General features: G+C 54.0%; 5 protein-coding genes across 5 annotated transcripts; 2 read left to right on the top strand and 3 right to left on the bottom strand.

Annotated features, from left to right (window-relative positions):
* Positions 1–304: 304 nt before the first annotated feature.
* BO85DRAFT_469549 (putative RNA polymerase II transcription elongation factor (Ctr9)) lies at positions 305–6,559 on the bottom strand (the record flags this gene model as incomplete). The annotated part of the gene is made up of 7 exons (XM_025662337.1): positions 6,281–6,559; positions 5,258–6,212; positions 4,879–5,194; positions 4,195–4,240; positions 3,152–4,020; positions 874–3,079; positions 305–747 (listed from the first exon to the last, which is right to left on the bottom strand). The coding sequence occupies exons 2-7, from the start codon at positions 6,121–6,123 to the stop codon at positions 305–307; spliced, it is 4,746 nt and encodes a 1,581-aa protein (XP_025514829.1). The 5' UTR covers positions 6,124–6,212; positions 6,281–6,559.
* Positions 6,560–6,708: 149 nt separating this feature from the next.
* BO85DRAFT_422982 (NADH kinase POS5) lies at positions 6,709–8,484 on the top strand (the record flags this gene model as incomplete). The annotated part of the gene is made up of 4 exons (XM_025657998.1): positions 6,709–6,901; positions 6,963–7,152; positions 7,230–7,354; positions 7,378–8,484. The coding sequence occupies exons 2-4, from the start codon at positions 7,005–7,007 to the stop codon at positions 8,482–8,484; spliced, it is 1,380 nt and encodes a 459-aa protein (XP_025514828.1). The 5' UTR covers positions 6,709–6,901; positions 6,963–7,004.
* Positions 8,485–11,086: 2,602 nt separating this feature from the next.
* Positions 11,087–13,924, top strand: BO85DRAFT_496899 (serine/threonine protein kinase CLA4; the record flags this gene model as incomplete). The annotated part of the gene is made up of 3 exons (XM_025663970.1): positions 11,087–13,102; positions 13,164–13,263; positions 13,324–13,924. 3 exons carry the CDS (start codon positions 11,090–11,092, stop codon positions 13,734–13,736), a joined length of 2,526 nt encoding a protein of 841 aa, XP_025514827.1. The 3' UTR covers positions 13,737–13,924.
* On the bottom strand, positions 13,774–14,420 carry BO85DRAFT_44545 (uncharacterized protein). Its single transcript, XM_025659263.1, has one exon. The coding sequence runs from the start codon at positions 14,305–14,307 to the stop codon at positions 13,810–13,812; it is 498 nt and encodes a 165-aa protein (XP_025514826.1). The 5' UTR covers positions 14,308–14,420; the 3' UTR covers positions 13,774–13,809.
* BO85DRAFT_450298 (uncharacterized protein) lies at positions 14,361–17,013 on the bottom strand. The gene is made up of 2 exons (XM_025660343.1): positions 16,755–17,013; positions 14,361–16,691 (listed from the first exon to the last, which is right to left on the bottom strand). Exons 1-2 carry the CDS (start codon positions 16,890–16,892, stop codon positions 14,838–14,840), a joined length of 1,992 nt encoding a protein of 663 aa, XP_025514825.1. The 5' UTR covers positions 16,893–17,013; the 3' UTR covers positions 14,361–14,837.
* Between the last annotated feature and the right edge of the window lie 199 nt (positions 17,014–17,212).

The raw sequence follows: 17,212 nt of genomic DNA, 5'->3' as shown, positions 1-17,212 counted from the left end.
CCCCATAGTAAGTACCGATATAAGTAAGTAGTAGCAGTAGTAAGTAATAATATCTGAAGTATCGAACATCCAATGCCAACGCCATCTTTCCGAATACATGAATGGAAAGTTGGAATGAAAGGGGGGACAAAAAAGAAAAAAAACCAATATAGAGAAAGACAACAAGCAAGGCACAACCATCCGTAAAACTACATGTTCCTTCTGCTCTGCTCCGCTCTGCTCTCCTCCCCCACCCAACAAACAAGCTCCTAAAGAGGTAGTAGGTAGGTTAAGTAAGTAAGGTCTAGATCACTCACTCACTTATTCACTCATCCTCCTTCAGATCCATATCATCATCACCGCCATCGTCATTGAACAAGCCATCATCATCGTCTTCGCCCCCTTCGCCCCCAGTCGTGGCCCCTTCGCCCCCTCCTCCAGCCACCGCCGCCCCATTATCCTCATCTTCGTCCTCATCCTCATCATCGTCAGCCACACGTCGACTGACCTTGGCCCGACGACGCTGCACCACATCCTGCTCTTCTTCATCCTCGTCATCATTCGCCCCAGTATCACGCATCGCATGATCATCATCACCACCCGCCTCGTCCTCGTCATCCGAATCCACCACCATCTCACTACTCTTGTACTTGCTCTGCTGCGCCTTACTACCAGACCGACGTTCCAGACGCCGGCGCTTCTTCGGCGCCGCCGCCGCTTCGCCATCGGAGTCCGGTTCCGAGCTCCTCTCCCTGGAAGGAGAATCGCCTCCATCATTGATGAAGTCGTCCTCATTGCGCTTCTTCTTGCGCTTAGTAGACGTCGTCCTCTTCTTGCGCTTAACCCTAGCACCCGTCTCCGACTCAGTGGTAAGTTCCGCTTCTTCACGCGCACGCTCTTCTTCCGCGCGCTGCTCCGCCAATCGCTGCGCATCCTCGATCATGCGCTGCCGCTCCTCCGCTACGCGCTGTTTGCGCTCGCGCTCTGCTTCCTGAGCCTTGCGCACTTCTTCTTCGCGCTGGCGCTTTTCGGCTTCACGCGCCTCGCGCGCTTGTTGGAGCTTGGCGGCGTTCTTCTCTTCGTATTCCTTTTGACTTTGGAGCGCGCGCTCGAGTTGCTTCAAGATGGTGCGACCCATGTTGGCGCGCTGTTCCAAGGCGCTGGATGGGTACGGTGGGTTCTTGGCTTGAGCTACGCGGTTGAAGGTCTCCACGGCTTGTTGGAGGCCTTCAGCGGCATCTTGGACGTCTTGGACCGTCTTTTGCGTTTCCGGGAGGCCGTAGGTGAGGGAGGCGATTTGGTTCTGGACGAAGGCGACGTTGAATTCGAGGTGGACTTGGCCCGGAGCGACGGAGTGGGCGCGCTGCGCGTAGTCAAGGGCGGTTTTCATAGCCTGCAGGTTCATCTCTTGCTTGCCCTTGGCAAGCCAGACGCGGCCGAGGCAGGCGAGGATTTGTGCGTCGCGGGCGCGGTCTTTGGATAGTGCGGCTTCGTAGTGCTCGATCGATCGGGTGTATTGGCGGAGCTCGGCGTAGACGTGGCCGAGGTTGAGGTAGACGCTGGCGTCGCGTAATGTGTCACGGATCTTGGAGAAGATGTGCACGGCGGAGGCGTGGTCCTTTTTATCATCGACAAGGGCGATGGCGATACCTTGGGCGGCGTATGCGTTGCGAGGGTCCAGTTGGAGGGCCTTGTCGAAGAACTCGACGGCTCGCTCATACATCTTGCGCCGCTTTTCTTTATCCTGGTCGCTGTCGCGGCGCATATCGCGCGCTGTAGACAGGTGGATGTTGCCCATGCCCGTCAGGGAGTACCGGTCGTGCTTGTCGTAGTATTGCAGGGTGTGTTTGTAGTGGCGCTGTTCGTGGTCCTCGGCCAGGTTGGCTGCCCGCTTCTTGGACTTGCTGAGGTACCAGCCGAACAGGGCGCGCACTTCCAGGTTGGTCGAGTCGGCTTCGTAGAGCTTGGCCATCTTCTTCGGGCCCTCGTCTGTGGGGCTCTGGCGCAGGGCGATGTACGTCAAGCGTGCATTGGCTTCGGTGTAGTCAGCGTGACGCTCGAGGAGACCCTGGTACACCTTCTTGGCTTCTTCCGGCATGTCGGCTGCCTCGTAGGTCCGGCCCAGGTTGAAGCTGATGGTGGTGACGAGCGCGTCGGTGTCGAGCTCGCTTTCCTTCTCCTTGGACCGGACGCAGGCATCCAGCGCTGCTTGGAACATGGTCCGGGCTCGTTCGATCTTCTCAGCTTGATACAGGAAGCATCCCATGTTGTTGAGGAGTTGCGGGGGAAGGTGGACGCGGAGAGCTGCCTTGACCTGCTCTTCATCTTCGACGCCTTCGGGGCGCTCCTCCTCTGCGACCTCTGCCAGTTGCATCTCTTCCAGCTGGGTGAGACACTGCATGCTCTTCTCGGGAGCGCTCTGCTCGTACAGCCGGGCCAGGTACACCAAGACGGACTCGTCGGGCGAGATCTTCTTGGTCTCGTCCTTCCAGAGGGCGCGAACCGATTCCAGAAGGTTGATGGCCTTCTTGATCTCAGCCGACTTGTCTTCCTTGCTGCCGCTTCTCTGCGCCGCGAAGACCTCCTCCGCATGAAGCGCGCCGAGCAGGACCATGCATTCGGCATTCTTCGTCTGCTGGATAATCTTTTCGAGGCGGAATTTGGCTCCGTCGAAGTCCTTGTTGGACACTTGCATCTGTACCGTGCCGAACTTGGCCGGGAGGTATCCCTTCTCACCACCGCCACGAGCCTGGTCGGAGCGGTTGTAATACTCCGCAGCACGCGTCAGGTCGCCTTCATAGTGGGACTTCCGACCGAGGAGATACCAGCCGTCGCTGGCAATCTGCATGACATCGGTGTGTTCGATGGCCTTCCGGGCCAGGGTCTCGACGGTGGAGTAAGCCTTCCGGAGGAGGAAGTACCCGCCAAACAGAGAACAAGTCATGGGGTATTCCTTGTCCAATTTGAACGCCTTCTGCGTGTACTGAGTCATTGCTACCTTGTACAATGAACCGAAGGCCGGGTCTGTCGTTGCATGTCGTGAACTGTCGTAAAGATAGTATACTGCGAGGAGAATATTGGCGACCTTGGAGTCAGGGTTCTGTTTGGCAACACAGAGTCAAGCGATTAGTAAACAAGGAACTAGTACGAGTAGAATCTGTGTAAAACCCACCAACGCCAGAGCTCGCTCCCAAGCAACCTTGGCCTGCTCTTTGAAGCCCAACTGCCACAAGCAACTGCCGATACCAATCCGCGGGTCGGGATCTGTCAAACTGGGCATCTTCATCAGAACCTTCTGGTAGCCTTCCAGGGCCTCGGCGTATCGGCCGAGCAAGTATTGCGTTCTCGCGCGCCCAAGGATGGCCATAACATTCCGACCACCAAAAGCCTTGGACGACTCATCGAAGCACTTGAGCGCCTGCCGCAGCGATTCTACCCTCTCGGATGTGTCAACGGTGCCCGGGCGAACAGGACGGGGTGGATGTAGCGAGGCGCGCAGCAGCGACAGGACACCTCGCGCCAGGAACAGAGGGGGGAACGCCGGATTCAGTCGTGAAGCCTCGTTCAGAGTCGACGTCGCAAGTTGGAGATAATGGTCCTTCGTCTTCGCCTCGGTGTACAATTCTCCCTCGGGTGCAACGCGGGGGGCATTCCGACTCTTCAACATCAACAGCCAGCAAACCCATCCCAGCAGGCCGAGTTTCTCTTTCGTGGCTCCATGAGCGACCGACGCGAGACCTTTGTTTAAGATGTCGATGGCATGATCGAGTTGCTTCTGCTTGGCGTATGCCAGCGCGATCGTGACCCAAAAGTTCTTAGCGGCCTTTTCGTTCTCCAACAATGTGCAGAGCTCGGTTGGGTCATCTGGAAGAATCTCTAGGCTGACCTCGACTTCACTGTCGAGGGTGGACGCGGGAATGTCGATGGCGGAGGGAATGTCAGAAAAACGGAGATTGGGCAACGGGTTGGCCGCTGAAAGAGAATCGCCATTCGTGCCATTGGCGTGGCCATTCTGAAGGGACGCCATGGCGTGTGCGGGCACTGCTTTGAGCAATGTGTTGTGTTGTAGATGAGGCAATGGGAAGGATTGCGACTATTTCGGAGAGGTGAAAGGAGCTTGGCTCGTAGTTCAGCTCAACTCATGATCGGATGAAGCCAAACTAGAGCGGGGGGTAAAGAGACGCGGTTGAAAGAAGTGTCTTCTTGCCGGATGACTAGCAAGAAGCGCGCTCCTGAAACTGTAGCGATCAGAGGACAAAGCCTGTGGTTGCAGCAGATTGAGTTCGTTGCTTTTGAAGCGCTCCGGAGGTTTGGCATGGGAGACAGAGGGAGAGAGGCTGGCCGGGCCGAGTTTACACCGCCACCGCCCGCTTGCCGGCTGTGGCTTGTCATTCACTCACTGGCACTCCCCGTATGTTTGTGTTTACACAGTGCCAAGTCATTTAAATGATGTATTCAAGTTTATAAAATATGTTGAAGAATTAACATTATAGCTATAGATGGTATGCAGAGGCCATCATACGCTGTATTGAAAATTTGTCAATAATTAGTGTTTCATGTAATGCACCTGCTCGGTGCTATATATGGATTACACTAGAAAGCTATATCGTAGAAGAGGAAATCAAAAACTGCCCCGAGACCACGCCCAAAGCAATATAGTGGAGGAGAGAGGTATCTATCCAAGTGAGACCTATCACGCCAGCAACTGAAAAATAGTCATAATAATACTCTAAGCGCATCTGCTCATGTCATGCAACGGGTTGGTTAGAGTGTCGGTCATAGCACATAACGGCAACATCGATCCACGGCCAAGAAGGCATTCCCACATTAGAATCCCAGGAGCTTGGGCAATTTACAGAGGAACACCGCGCCTAGAAGCACCATGAATATCCGGCCAACCTCGGCCCAGTGTCCCAACCGCACATGTGCTTCAGCATACCCTGCAGCCGCGGCAGCCTTCCGTTCCTCGAATCCATGCCCAACCTCGATAGACCCAGCCAGCTCGGACGGGAACCTCCCTGTCTCGTAGTACTCCTCGAGCAACTGGTCCTTCTCGGTCCAACGCTCGCGAAGCCACGAGTCAAATTCATGCTGATCGTCCAGAGGGATCTCGGACACGGCAAAACGTCTCCAATGCATATTGACCGAAGTGGGCGGTCGCCCCTGCAGATACGTTGACCGAAGGGTAAAATACTTGTCAGGTAGACTACCTCTTCTGTTGAGGAAAGTAGTTAGTGGAATGCTCATTCGCTTGCAAGCAAGCGCATCGAGTACTTACGGAGGTCCTTCGTAGGCTACCGTGCAGTCATAGACCCACTCCACCGTCCCGCGCAACTGCTGTAGACAGAAGAATAAACCAGTGGAGCGGGGAATAAGCTCATGCTTCAAGGGGGACAGTCCCTGCTTTGCGGCATACTCTGCACTCCGCCGCCTGGTGTTGATAGATAGGTTCGTCCCTTCAGGAAAGATCAGAAGCCACATGGGGTCATATTGCGGGGACCCTGACTGCGATCCCGTATGCTGAGTCTTCAGCTTCTCCAATCGATGCTGCAGACGGGGCTTGTCGGACAACCATTTGCGAGCCATGAAAATAAAGCCGTAAAAGGTCATACCCTGGCCGATAATAGGAATGTACTTCAAGGATTCCTTAAGGATGATGAAGATGCGGCCGTGCATCGTATTCGTGTATGCTACCCACCACAGATAGATCCAATCAGTATACACCTGGTGGTTGGCTATGAGGACCAATCGCTCTGGGAATTGAGTCTTTAAGCGCCCATCCTCTGCGACGTGGACCTGGCCCCGTACACTCTTGTCACCGCTGACTCGCACAAAGGTAGGACAGCCCCATTGAGTTAGAGCCGTGATGACCAAGCCAAAGGACTGCTTTGTGTATGCCATATAGGAATAATACCAATCCTTGTTTATCACGTATAGAGGGGAGCCGATGACCTGGGTCGCTAGGATGGCGATGCAGCAGCAGTTGAACCATGTGGCCAGGAGCAAAGAGCGGAGAAGCTGCATCGCAATGCCATGCTTCAAACGGGGTTCCTCATCCTGACTGTCGGAAGGCTGCTTCTTCGAGGCGGCTGTGTGACTCAGTTGAGGGTCATGCTTTCGTTGTCGAACTTCGGAGGTATCCATGATGAGAATCAGTTGTTGGCGACGAGGCGTTACGAAGGGACTTGCAGGTCAACTATATAAGGGAGGATAAAGTTCTAGAGATAATGGAACTGGATCGGGCACTGATTAGCTTTCCCACCCTTGGATCACGCGAGCAACTAGATGCAGCACACTGTACCAGGAAAAGCGGTGTCTGCCGGAAGGCCAGCAGTGTTTGTTGTAATGTCGAGAGGGATCGGAGGACAAAGGGACTAACTAACTAACGGAAGCCGTACCTATACCGGGGAGGTAATGATAATGAGGGGGATGTAAAAATGAAGTAGATTCAAGCCATGTTTTGGGGGGGGAGGAATACTTGAAAGAGAAAAAGAGAGAGAGACGGGAGAGAAGTTTGGTTCCTGTCTCGAGGGAGCAGGAAGCTTGAGCCGGAGCACAGCTCTCAAGTGTCTCAATAGTGTGTGGGCGCATGATCAATGATCTCCAGTCAAAAACCACTACGTCAGTTGGCCCGGCCCTCCCCTCAAGGCGGTCAGCGGAGATCCGGGGGGTCTCGATCGGCATCACGCTTGCAGGAGTCTTTTCGACGCTTCGGAGATAGATGAAATTTCTCCTCTGTGCATGATTTTCTTTTTCTTCCTATATATGTTTCTGTTTTTTATGGACCAGAAGAATCATACAGAAATTGCAAGAAACATAGATGCAGATGTATACTCCTCTCAACTAAACCTGCATGTCAGGTCCCGCGCAACTTTCTCTCACATGCTGGTTTGGAACAATGAATCAGACCTAGATTGATAATGTGAGCGCTCTAGTCATAACTTAGAAACAAGTCTCAAAGTGAGCTGATATCGGTCTTCTAGAAGAGCGTGCATGGTCTCCTTTGATCTCATCAATTACTAAAAATGTATTTTGCGAGTATGCGATCACGGCTTGCTCATGTCGGGCCTCCGGTTCGGATGCTTTGGTCACGGAACTTTTCCTCCTCCCCACGACGTTACGAGATTAAAGATGTTGCAACTCTACCAAAACGACTGATACCAAAATACCAAGGTGTGCGTCAACGCAGTGTCGTCTGCGAAATATCTTGAAGCTCTTCCTGGTATGCTGACCTGCTTGTGCGCCCCGAGCAGAATCCCAAGAGGGCGATCTCCTTTCCCTCCAATGGCCAGCACCCCCGCGAAATATCTTCGTCGTGAAGAAAGACTATTCTCCGGCCATCACTGCCTCTCTAATTGAATTTGCCAAGTACGGAGTCCCCCAGACCGGCTGACTGAGGAGTCATGGATGCTAACCCCTCACCGGCAATGTAGTCATGCGACGTCTACCTACCCATCGGCCTCGATCATTCTAGAACCCAGTGTCGCAGAGGAAATACACTCGTCCCTTCAGTCGCCTGTGTACACCGCCCCTCTCGACCAGCTACGACCGGCATTGCATGACAAGGTGGATCTCACCGTTACTCTCGGGGGAGATGGTACGATCCTGCATGCCTCGTCCTTGTTTGCCACGTGCTACAACGTCCCGCCGGTGCTGTCATTTAGCATGGGAACATTGGGCTTCTTGAGCGAATGGAAATTTGCCGAATACAAGCGCGCATTCCGCGAGGTATACATGTCAGGAGCCGGCGTTGGGGATCGCGCGACGGTGCTGGGAGACTCCCGGCCAGCCTCAGCCGACGAAGCACTGGATCTGGAAGCGAATCCTACTGGATGGTCTTCGGTACGGGGGAAGTCGATGGGCTTAACGCGCGGCGCTCGAATCTTGATGCGCAATCGACTGAAGGTTGGGCTCTTTACGGCAGACGGCAAGCCAGTCCAACGGGAATCCACATCAGCGGCCATGCCAAACGTCTTGAACAACCAGGGAGTATACGTAATGAATGAGGTACTCTTGCATCGAGGCAAAGAGCCACATTTGGCGGTGCTGGATGTCTATGTTGGGGGCCGGTTTTTGACGGAAGCCGTGGCCGACGGAATCATTATCTCGACACCGACGGGTAGCACAGCATACAGTCTGAGCAGTGGAGGCAGTATTGTGCATCCACTCGTGCCCGCGGTTCTACTAACGCCGATCTGTGCGCGGAGTCTAAGCTTCCGGCCCTTGGTGCTGCCATCCAGTACTCCGATTACCCTCCGACTGAGCGAGAAGAACCGGAGTCGCGAGTTGGAGGTCAGCATTGACGGGGTGAATTTAGGGCAAGGATTGACCGCGGGAATGGAGGCACGAGTATGGGACGAAGAGATGCGACATGGCAAGAATGAATGGCAAGGTGGTGTGCCATGTGTCATGCGAAGAATCACCGGTGGTGAAGCACACGATGGATGGGTTGGAGGCTTGAATGGGTTGTTGAAATTCAACCATCCATTTGGGGAGGAACGCTGATTCAAGTAATTAATATGATTGACTACACACCACATTGTACTTATACAAAACACCAAAGTGTATGTGTGGCTTGGAAGAGGTAGAGGAGGGTTAGGGGTTATACATGTAGCATAGTTAATGACCAAATCTGTATGAATAGACTAAGATTCTCACGATGCCTTTTTAGTATACGAGGGCGATGCATGAAAGAAGCCTTAGTTCCATCTGCACATGCAGCAGCACCACAATTGACATGGACTGTTGCTGAAGCGAGCTGCTGGTCTGATCCAATCAATTCCAGTGCAGTTGGGCTTGACCTGAAAAAAGGGGCGGGAAATCAGGGCCGCTGGTGGGCCTCCCTTTCTTTTGCGACCCTCTCTCTCACTCGCTCTCTCCGTCTTTCTTTCTCGCTGTTGGAGACTCGAGACCACCGACCCGTGGGTCCCTCGGTCTCTCTATCCTCACTGGTGGCTGTTACTTGACCAGGATTCTATATGCAGGGTATGTGGTCTGTTTGGCCAGCTAGTAGGCCGGCTGCCCGTGTGTGGCTTTGTTGGGTGAGGATTAGGATTAAGATTTCATGCTTACCCATTTGAATTTGATTTGGGACCGCAAGGAGACGCTGAGGAGCCCCGAATAGCCTCAAGACTAGGAGAATTTAACGATATAGCATGGCTTGTCGGGGCCATCCGCGCGGATGATGTAATTCGGTCCTGGCCATTAATCAATCTGATTCGAACCGACAAGCAACTGCAACCCAAGTGGAGTGGGCTCTGGCGTAGGCTTTTTCTGGCTCCCCTTAATCTGGGTCCCGTTGGCCAAGTTTCTATCTCCGATTTGACGCATGCATAGCATAGTAGTTAGTGATTTAAAAGGGACAATCAAGGAAGTGACCATCAATCAATCAATATATAGGGATTGCGACAGTAAGGATGCATACTCCTCATTGCCTGAGGGTTGGGGGGACATCGAAACAAACCATTCATCGCCTAATTGGACTCTTTCTAGGGCTGGACTTGATTAGTCCTATGATGACCATCCATTCCATTGGATAGGAACTACTACTTGATTCATCGCTTCTCGTAGTTGCACTCGCAGTGAAATGCGTAAGGGCGCTTCTTTTCTACTAGGATGGAGAGGTTAATTGTGCATCATCACAATCAGGGGAGAGAAGAGCCCTGGCTGTTTGCTGTTTGCTGCTTCGGATTTAGCTTTGTATATGAAACCTCCCAAGACATGCCCACGACAATCCATTATGATCAAAGTCAAGGACCCATCGATCGTTGTTTTGGTGACCCTCTCCTACTCTGTTTGTGGTCAACCAACAGGAATATTTGAAGTAGTGTATCCCAGGGGGGCGCCGAAGACAGTATTTACTTCTACCAAAATAGCGATTGTCAATTAGTTTATCTTTTTGCTGGGTTTACTTGTAAAGTAGTCAATTCCTCTGCTTCCTTGTCTTGTTCTTTGCTTTTCCTCCTTTCCCCTCCTTCCCCCCCAACTTCATTCTATCTTCCGGGGCTTTTTCAGTGATCTACTTCACAGGGTTGAAGAGGAAGCCCATCACCATCCCTCCAGAGAGATAATAATAATATTCTTGAGGAGAGTCAGAGCCGTGCGCCCCTTGGGAGCCGCGGGTGGTGAAACCTCGAGTGCCTTTTGTTCAACTCAACGGCCGGCCTTCCCTTTTTGCCGCCTCCTGTTGGTGCTCCTTCTAACTTCCTACTTACTCCCTCCCTCTTCACACCCTCTCTCTCCCTCTTCCTTATCCTCTTCCCCCCCTCCTCTTTACGTCTTTCATCCTCTTTCCTCCTCCTCATCTCTGTCTTCTCGTTACTCCCCGTGGTTGTATCGTGACTCTCGTTTATTGTTTGCACACCCGCCACCTCCTTTTCATCTGAACCCCCAGCACGCCTCGGGTACTTCCTCCCTCTGCCATCGCCTGCATCTCTCCTGCATTGTGTACTTGGCCGCCCTGGTTGGTAACCGCTGGTCTCACCGCGTCTGGATATTGGGGTTGTCACCTTCGAGACGTGCAGTTCACGCTCGGAGCTTCCTCGCGGGCGCGAGGCTTCTTTTCTGCGTGAAGATAAATCTACAGTTACCCCTCAAGGTATGTTCAGATGTTCAATTAGCTCTGGTCACTTTCCTTGTTCCATCTCTATCATCCCGCCGCCTATGGAGTAGGTGGTGGAATATAGTTCCCCTTGGGGAAGAAGAGGCTCTACCGCATCCACGGGTCACCAGATTGACAGACCCAGCCTTGCACATGCCACAGTTCTCATGCTGACTGGCCTGCAGTGAAGTGCACCTGGAGATTAATCTGGGTGTGTTGTCGGGACCGCCCTCCCCTTCACATTGTTTGCTCCGTGGATTTCACGGTTGCCCCCCCTCATATCCCCCCTCCACCCCCCTGAGGAACCCCCCTTCCCCTCCTTGGGAGTTCCGCGTCTCGGTTTCCACTCTGGCCCAGCTTAATGGCCTCTTATGAAAAGTGAGCCAGACTTCATTTCCTTGTCCCCCTCTTTCCTACCTATCCACCCACCCCCTTTGGCCCTTCAGCCCCGATTCAATCACAGGGTTCTCGCCTGTGATCAATTCCGGGCGCTGCTGACGCGCCCGCAGGATGTACTCCCCAGACCAATTCATGAATCCGGGGCCTGCCCCCCGGCCCCCAGCCGACCGCCCACAACTCAACCTGCCTACCAACCCCTCCAACAACGTGGCTACCTCCTTCAGCCAGATGAGTCTGAATTCCCCGAGTACCCCCGGTCCGGCCAACCTTTCGCTGTTCCCCAACACGAGCACCCCGTCGCTCACGCGCACCAAGACCGATCAGTCGGGCGGAGGAGGCGTCACCGTTATCAAGGAGGGATATGTCCGTTGCAAGGAGGACAAATTTCTGGCGACGTGGAATCAACGATACTTGATCTTGCGCGAATTCCGCCTCGACTTTCTCAAGAATGAGACGGGGAAGATCGTCCTTTCCATTCCGCTGACGGCGGTCACAGGCGTCTCGAGATCGGAGGATACTCGCATGGCTTTCGAGATCATTCGTCTCGCCAACCCCAAGGACGCGAATTCCAAAACCGCCGTAATCACCCGTGACGTGCCCACCAAGAGCATCACTTGCGAAGTTAAGAGCGATGACGAAATCTACGACTGGATCGACAAGATCTACGAGCGCTGCCCTGGTATGGGAGGGGTAAGCAACCCCACGAACTTCAGCCATCGTGTTCACGTCGGATTCGATCCGCGCACCGGCGCCTTCGTGGGCTTGCCGCCAGAGTGGGAGAAGCTCCTGACCGCGTCCGCAATCACCAAGGAGGATTACAAGAAGAACCCCCAGGCCGTCATTGAGGTCCTGGAATTCTACTCGGACATCAAGATGCGCGAGCAAAACCCTCAGTACTACGCTGGGCTTTCCTCGCCGGCGAACCAGCAGGCGAAGCCCTTCAGCGGCGGCGGGTCCGTGGGCAACTCAATTGCACCCCCAAGACCCCCGCCGCCTGCTCCCGCACAGCGTTTGGACAGCGGTGGCCAGTCGTACTCCAGCCAGTCCCCTGTCTCGTCTCCTTCGCAGTCCAAGTCGGATTCCGATCGTGCTTTGGAGCAACAGCAACAATTGGAGCGGATGAACGAGTTGGCGGATAAGGAGCGTCGCCGTATGGAAGAGGATCGTCGCGCACGTCAGCGGGAAGAGGAGCAGAACCGGCTCGACCAAGAAGCATACAATGCCTCTTTGCCCAAGACTCGCGTCCCCTTGGCCAAGCAAGAGCTCGGGGGCTACGGCCAGTCCTCCGATGATCGTTACAAGCCCAGCCGCCCCGCCCCGCAGGCCCCTGGCTCCTCTCGCCAGGAGCCTCCGCGCCAGCTGACAGCTCAGCGCCCTGCCCCATCCGCCCCTACCGCCGGACAGCGGCCTGGAGACTACGCCAATGGCTCTGCCAGGGCTGAGCAATCCTCTCCGGGTTCCAGACACCCGGCTCAGGGACAGTCTCCTGCGCGGGCTCAGAACAATGGCGTCAAAGCGCAGCCGGCCCAGGGCCCTCCTCCCAGCAAGCTGCCTGCTCCGGTTCAGCCTGTGAAGCCCCTGAACATCGCGAACAAGCAGACCGCGAAGACAAACGTCCCCGATGGAGTCCGCCAAGCCGAGGCTGCCCTGAGCAAGAAGGCAGAGCCCCGCCAGAGAGAAGTGCGCATGTCGAACATGAGCGAGAACGAGGTCATGGATCGCCTGCGTTCTGTCGTCTCCAAGGACAACCCGAACGAGTCTTACAGCAAGCAGCGGAAAATTGGACAGGGTGCCTCCGGATCCGTGTATGTGGCACGCGTTAAGGAGCATGCTACATCCGGCGTTGCGCGGGAGCTTTACCGGCAGTACGGTCCCCGTACCCAGGTGGCTATTAAGCAGATGGATTTGCGTAGCCAGCCTCGGAAGGAACTCATTGTCAACGAGATCATTGTCATGAAAGACAGCCAGCATGCGAACATTGTCAACTTCCTTGACTCGTTCCTGCAGGAGCAGAGCAACGAGTTGTGGGTTGTCATGGAGTTCATGGAAGGTGGTGCTCTCACGGATGTCATTGACAACAACCCGGTGATCCAGGAAGATCAAATTGCCACAATTTGTGCGGAGGTGCGTACATAAAAATCGACCATTATCGGAGACTGATACTAACTATGAGGACCACGAGCAGACCTGCAAGGGATTGGCCCATCTGCACAGCCAGAACATTATCCACCGTGATATCAAGAGCGATAACGTGCTTCTTGACCGGGCTGGTCATGTCAAGATTAGTGAGTAACCCTACCAGTTCTCCAATGACCCTGGGGGAATTGATGCTGACCACTTCTTAGCCGATTTCGGATTCTGTGCTAAGCTCACCGAGTCGAAGAGTAAGCGCGCCACAATGGTCGGTACTCCGTACTGGATGGCGCCCGAGGTGGTTAAGCAGAAGGAGTATGGCCCCAAGGTGGACTGCTGGTCATTGGGTATCATGGCCATCGAAATGATCGAATCCGAGCCCCCATACCTCAATGAGGAGCCGCTCAAGGCGTTGTACCTCATCGCCACCAACGGCACTCCTCGCCTGAAGAAGCCAGAGAAGCTCAGCAAGGAGCTCAAGTCGTTCTTGAGTGTATGTCTCTGTGTCGATGTGCGCAGCCGCGCTACCGCCGATGAATTGTTGGCCCATGATTTCCTCAAGTTGGGCTGCAGCCTCGCGAGCCTGGCGGAGCTGCTCCGTTGGAAGAAGAACAGCGGACAGTGATAGACTGTGGAGAGGAGAATGTGCAATGGCGATGTTGGTAGCCACATGGTCGCTGCCGGTTGCCTTGTTCCTCTTATGATTTACACCAGATCTTGTTTTCACGCACATATGGGTCACATTTACGCGCCTCCGGTTGATTTTTGCTGCCCCCTAACGACCTGCATTGCAACTCGATTTCTACTTGTGATATCCTCATTGCACAGCTCTGTCGTCTGCAGACTCGGCATAGGTAATTTGGCGTTCTTTCTTGGAGTCGATTCCCCTTTGTGATTCCTCTTACACTCGCAACTAATCTGGTTATCCCACCCTTCCCGCTGTGCGGTTCCTCGATGCTCCGAACCATGCCTGTGAGACGGCACTTGATGTATGCGTGCAGCTGATCTTTGGCTGCATCTATGAGACAAAGAAATGCAAAAAGAAGAGAGATCCGAAGTACAATGCACAAAAACTGTGTCTCCGAGTACTGAAGATCGATGATGAGCTGAAACGCTCTGGTATATGAACATGCACCAAAAACCTGTTTTGTTACCCTCATGTACCCGGTCATGTTTGTTTCAATTGACGAGTCCATGATGGAATACTTGCATTGTGAGCAGCTTTTTAGCAGCTACGTCTGAATGGTATAAAAAAGGAAGAGAAGAAAAGATCGGAGGGAAGACAAAATATTGATGGTCGACTGATGCAGCTAAAAAGAAGCGAGCTAGAGGAGGGTACTTGGGAACCAGGGGACTTGGTAAAAAAGAGGATACTATATTTCTTTCTGTGATCATAATAACTACCAGCGGCCCACGGGTCAATGATAATAGTACAGTTGAATGGAACACGGAGCATGATAGCGTACAATCATAGGTATAGTAGAAGACCAGAAAGGCAGAAAAGGAACAACGAAGAAAAGAAAGGAGTTATTCATAAACAATCATCGGCACCAGAAGCATCACATCCAAGAAGGGCAACATGTGCAACGTAAATAACCAACCACAACCACAATCATAGCCACCTACCATTACCCTGCATCAGGCCCACATCCACACATACATACACACATACCAGCCATGATATAGAAGAAAAATAAAAAGAGAACAAAACCAGAAGAAAACGGCATCACAACTCCTCATGGATGGGCACTTCCGTACACAAATCCCCAAACCTCACCCCCTTGAATATCGACTCTACATCAACATCTTCACCAGATGGCTCATACCCCGCTTGCGTGAGCTGACTGATCCACCGGTGTCGAACCTCCTCGGAGAGATCTTCCCAGATATGGATACCCGAATCGGCCTCAGAGGAAGATGAAGATGGATCAGTGGAGTCAATCCGAAGGGTATTTGTCTCCGGATTGCAGTTTATCAGGAGGGATTGACGCCCCTGCTGCTGCTGCTGGAGATCATCCGAGGAGAGTAGGATATCGTTCAGGGAACGGATTTGTGCGGGGTATTCTACTTCTGGGATGGGAGTAGAACTGGTAGTAGGGATAGATGGAGAAGGAGAAGGAGAAGGAGAAGGACTAAAAGGTTCATAAGGAATAGCGACAGCATCGCGGATACTAGGTGGTAACCAGTCCTTCGCGCCGAGGTAAGGAGGCATGGCGCCACGGATCTCGGTGAAGGCCTGGAGGATGAAGCAGACGGTGAGAATGGAGAGGATGGCAGCGAAGCTGGAGGTGAGGTTTGTCCAGATTTCGGAGTCGCCGGGCATGGAGAGGACGTAGCGCGGGGAGCGGCTTGTTGGGGGACAGGGGGATAAGGGGAGGGTGTGAACGACGACGGTGTTGCCCATGCTGACGGAGGCGAGTTTGATGTATTGTGGGGGGGTTTCGGGGGAGACGGGGAGAGATGGGGAGTGGAAGCGGGAGAAGCAGAGCTTGGTCATGGAGAAGGGGTGGACGTCGCGGAGGGAGGTGTAGGTTTGAAAATGGTTGTAGCGGTTTGTGGAGGGGTTGAATTCGAGAGTGAGGAGCTCGATGGATTGGTCGCTGCCGGAGATGGCGATGACGGCTTGTTGTTGGTTTGTGGTGGGGTCGGGGCTGAGGAGGCAGATGTCGAGGCCGAGGCCGATCTTGATGGTTTTGCGGAGCTTCTTGCGGCGGAGGATGGATGCTTTGGCGCCTTTGGTAGTTGATTCTTTGGTGGTGGTGGTGGCTATGGCGGAGGTGATGATGGCGGGGCGGAGGTCCAGGAGGACGAGCTCACAGCCTTTGCGGTCTGGGGCGTTTTGGAGGAGGAGAAGGCTGGTGGAGGAGAGGAAGCGGAGGGCGCGGAACTTGGGGCGCATCCGGGGGGATCCCTTGTCGGGGATGGGGGTGGTGTAGACGCATTGTACGTCGGGGGAGGCGTTGGAGCGCGTGTCGGCGGAGATAGTGCAGATGCAGATGTCGACGCCGTTGGTGTAGGCGACGCGCAATTGGCCCTTGTTGTCGGGAAGAGGGGTGAGATCGACGTCCTCGGCTTCCTCGTCGCTGTTGAGACGGATTCGTCCGATCACGTCGGATGGACTGGGGGTGGGGGTTGCGCTGAAGAAGACGATCTCGCCGGCCGGGGCGAGACCAGTAGCGATGGCAGCGACACGCGGGGAGGTCGAGTCGGATTGCCAGGGGGAGAGGCGCAGGGTGCGCTGGTAGGTGTCGGGGGAGGCGGCGCCGGAGGAGGGGCCTTTCACGGTGCGAAATAGTGATGTTCGCGAAAGCGCGGTGGTTTGTCCATTGTTCGTTGTCTTCTCGTTTTCCTTGTTGTTGTCCTTCTCTTTCCGGGTGGGATGATCAATGCGAAAGGAACGCAGATGCTGGTTATTGCCTCGCTTCTGCTCCGCCACGGAGCTGTTGATGCCGGCGAGGGCGACGATGGCTTCGTCGTCGGCTTGGACGGCGGCGAGAGAAGTGACTGAGTCCTCATCGCGCGACAAGTTGATGTCGACAACTTCGGAGATTTCGGAGCGCTTGGAGGTATTCAAGAGGGCCTGGGGAGATTGACGCGTTAGCATGGAGCTGCAGAAGTATACTTCATATCAAGAGGAACTTGCGATTTTGTTGCCGACACCACTGCGGCCTTCACCACCTCCTCCACCGACCAGAAGCAAGCCGTGATGACGCGGGTCGAAGTCGGCGGCGAAGAGCGGGCATGAGAGAGTCAATTTGGCCGAGGGAATGGAGGGAGCCATGTTGGACGGGTGGGATCCCGGGGGATGGATCGAGTTCAATCCCCGAAAGAAGTAACTATTATCCGAATGGCACGGGAAAGAGATAGATTGTAGGAGGGGGAGAGTTGCAGAAGGAGAAGAGAAGGAGAGAAGAAGCGAAGAAGAAGCCAGAATGACGAAGCGGAGAGCATGTCGATCTCTTGGCGATCGGCCGAGGCTCGAATCGATCCCCATCGTTACTTTTTACTGCCAGCAACTCTATTATTACTCGATTTTCTTACTATTCATGCAATCAATGAATTGAATATGGTCTAGGGCCATTTTTCAGCCCATCTAAATAG

The sequence above is a fragment of the Aspergillus piperis genome (assembly GCF_003184755.1).
Source record: "Aspergillus piperis CBS 112811 unplaced genomic scaffold BO85scaffold_11, whole genome shotgun sequence".
Classification (NCBI taxonomy): Eukaryota; Fungi; Ascomycota; class Eurotiomycetes; order Eurotiales; family Aspergillaceae; genus Aspergillus; species Aspergillus piperis.
This window is presented reverse-complemented; position numbering and strand designations above follow the sequence as displayed.

Coding starts and splice junctions, on each gene's coding strand:
- BO85DRAFT_44545 (XM_025659263.1), bottom strand. CDS start 14,307: ATGGACTCGTCAATTGAAACAAACATGACCGGGTACATGAGGGTAACA.
- BO85DRAFT_450298 (XM_025660343.1), bottom strand. CDS start 16,892: ATGGCTCCCTCCATTCCCTCGGCCAAATTGACTCTCTCATGCCCGCTC. Junction 16,692..16,754: donor GTGGTGTCGGCAACAAAATC/GCAAGTTCCTCT, acceptor CAATCTCCCCAG/GCCCTCTTGAATACCTCCAA.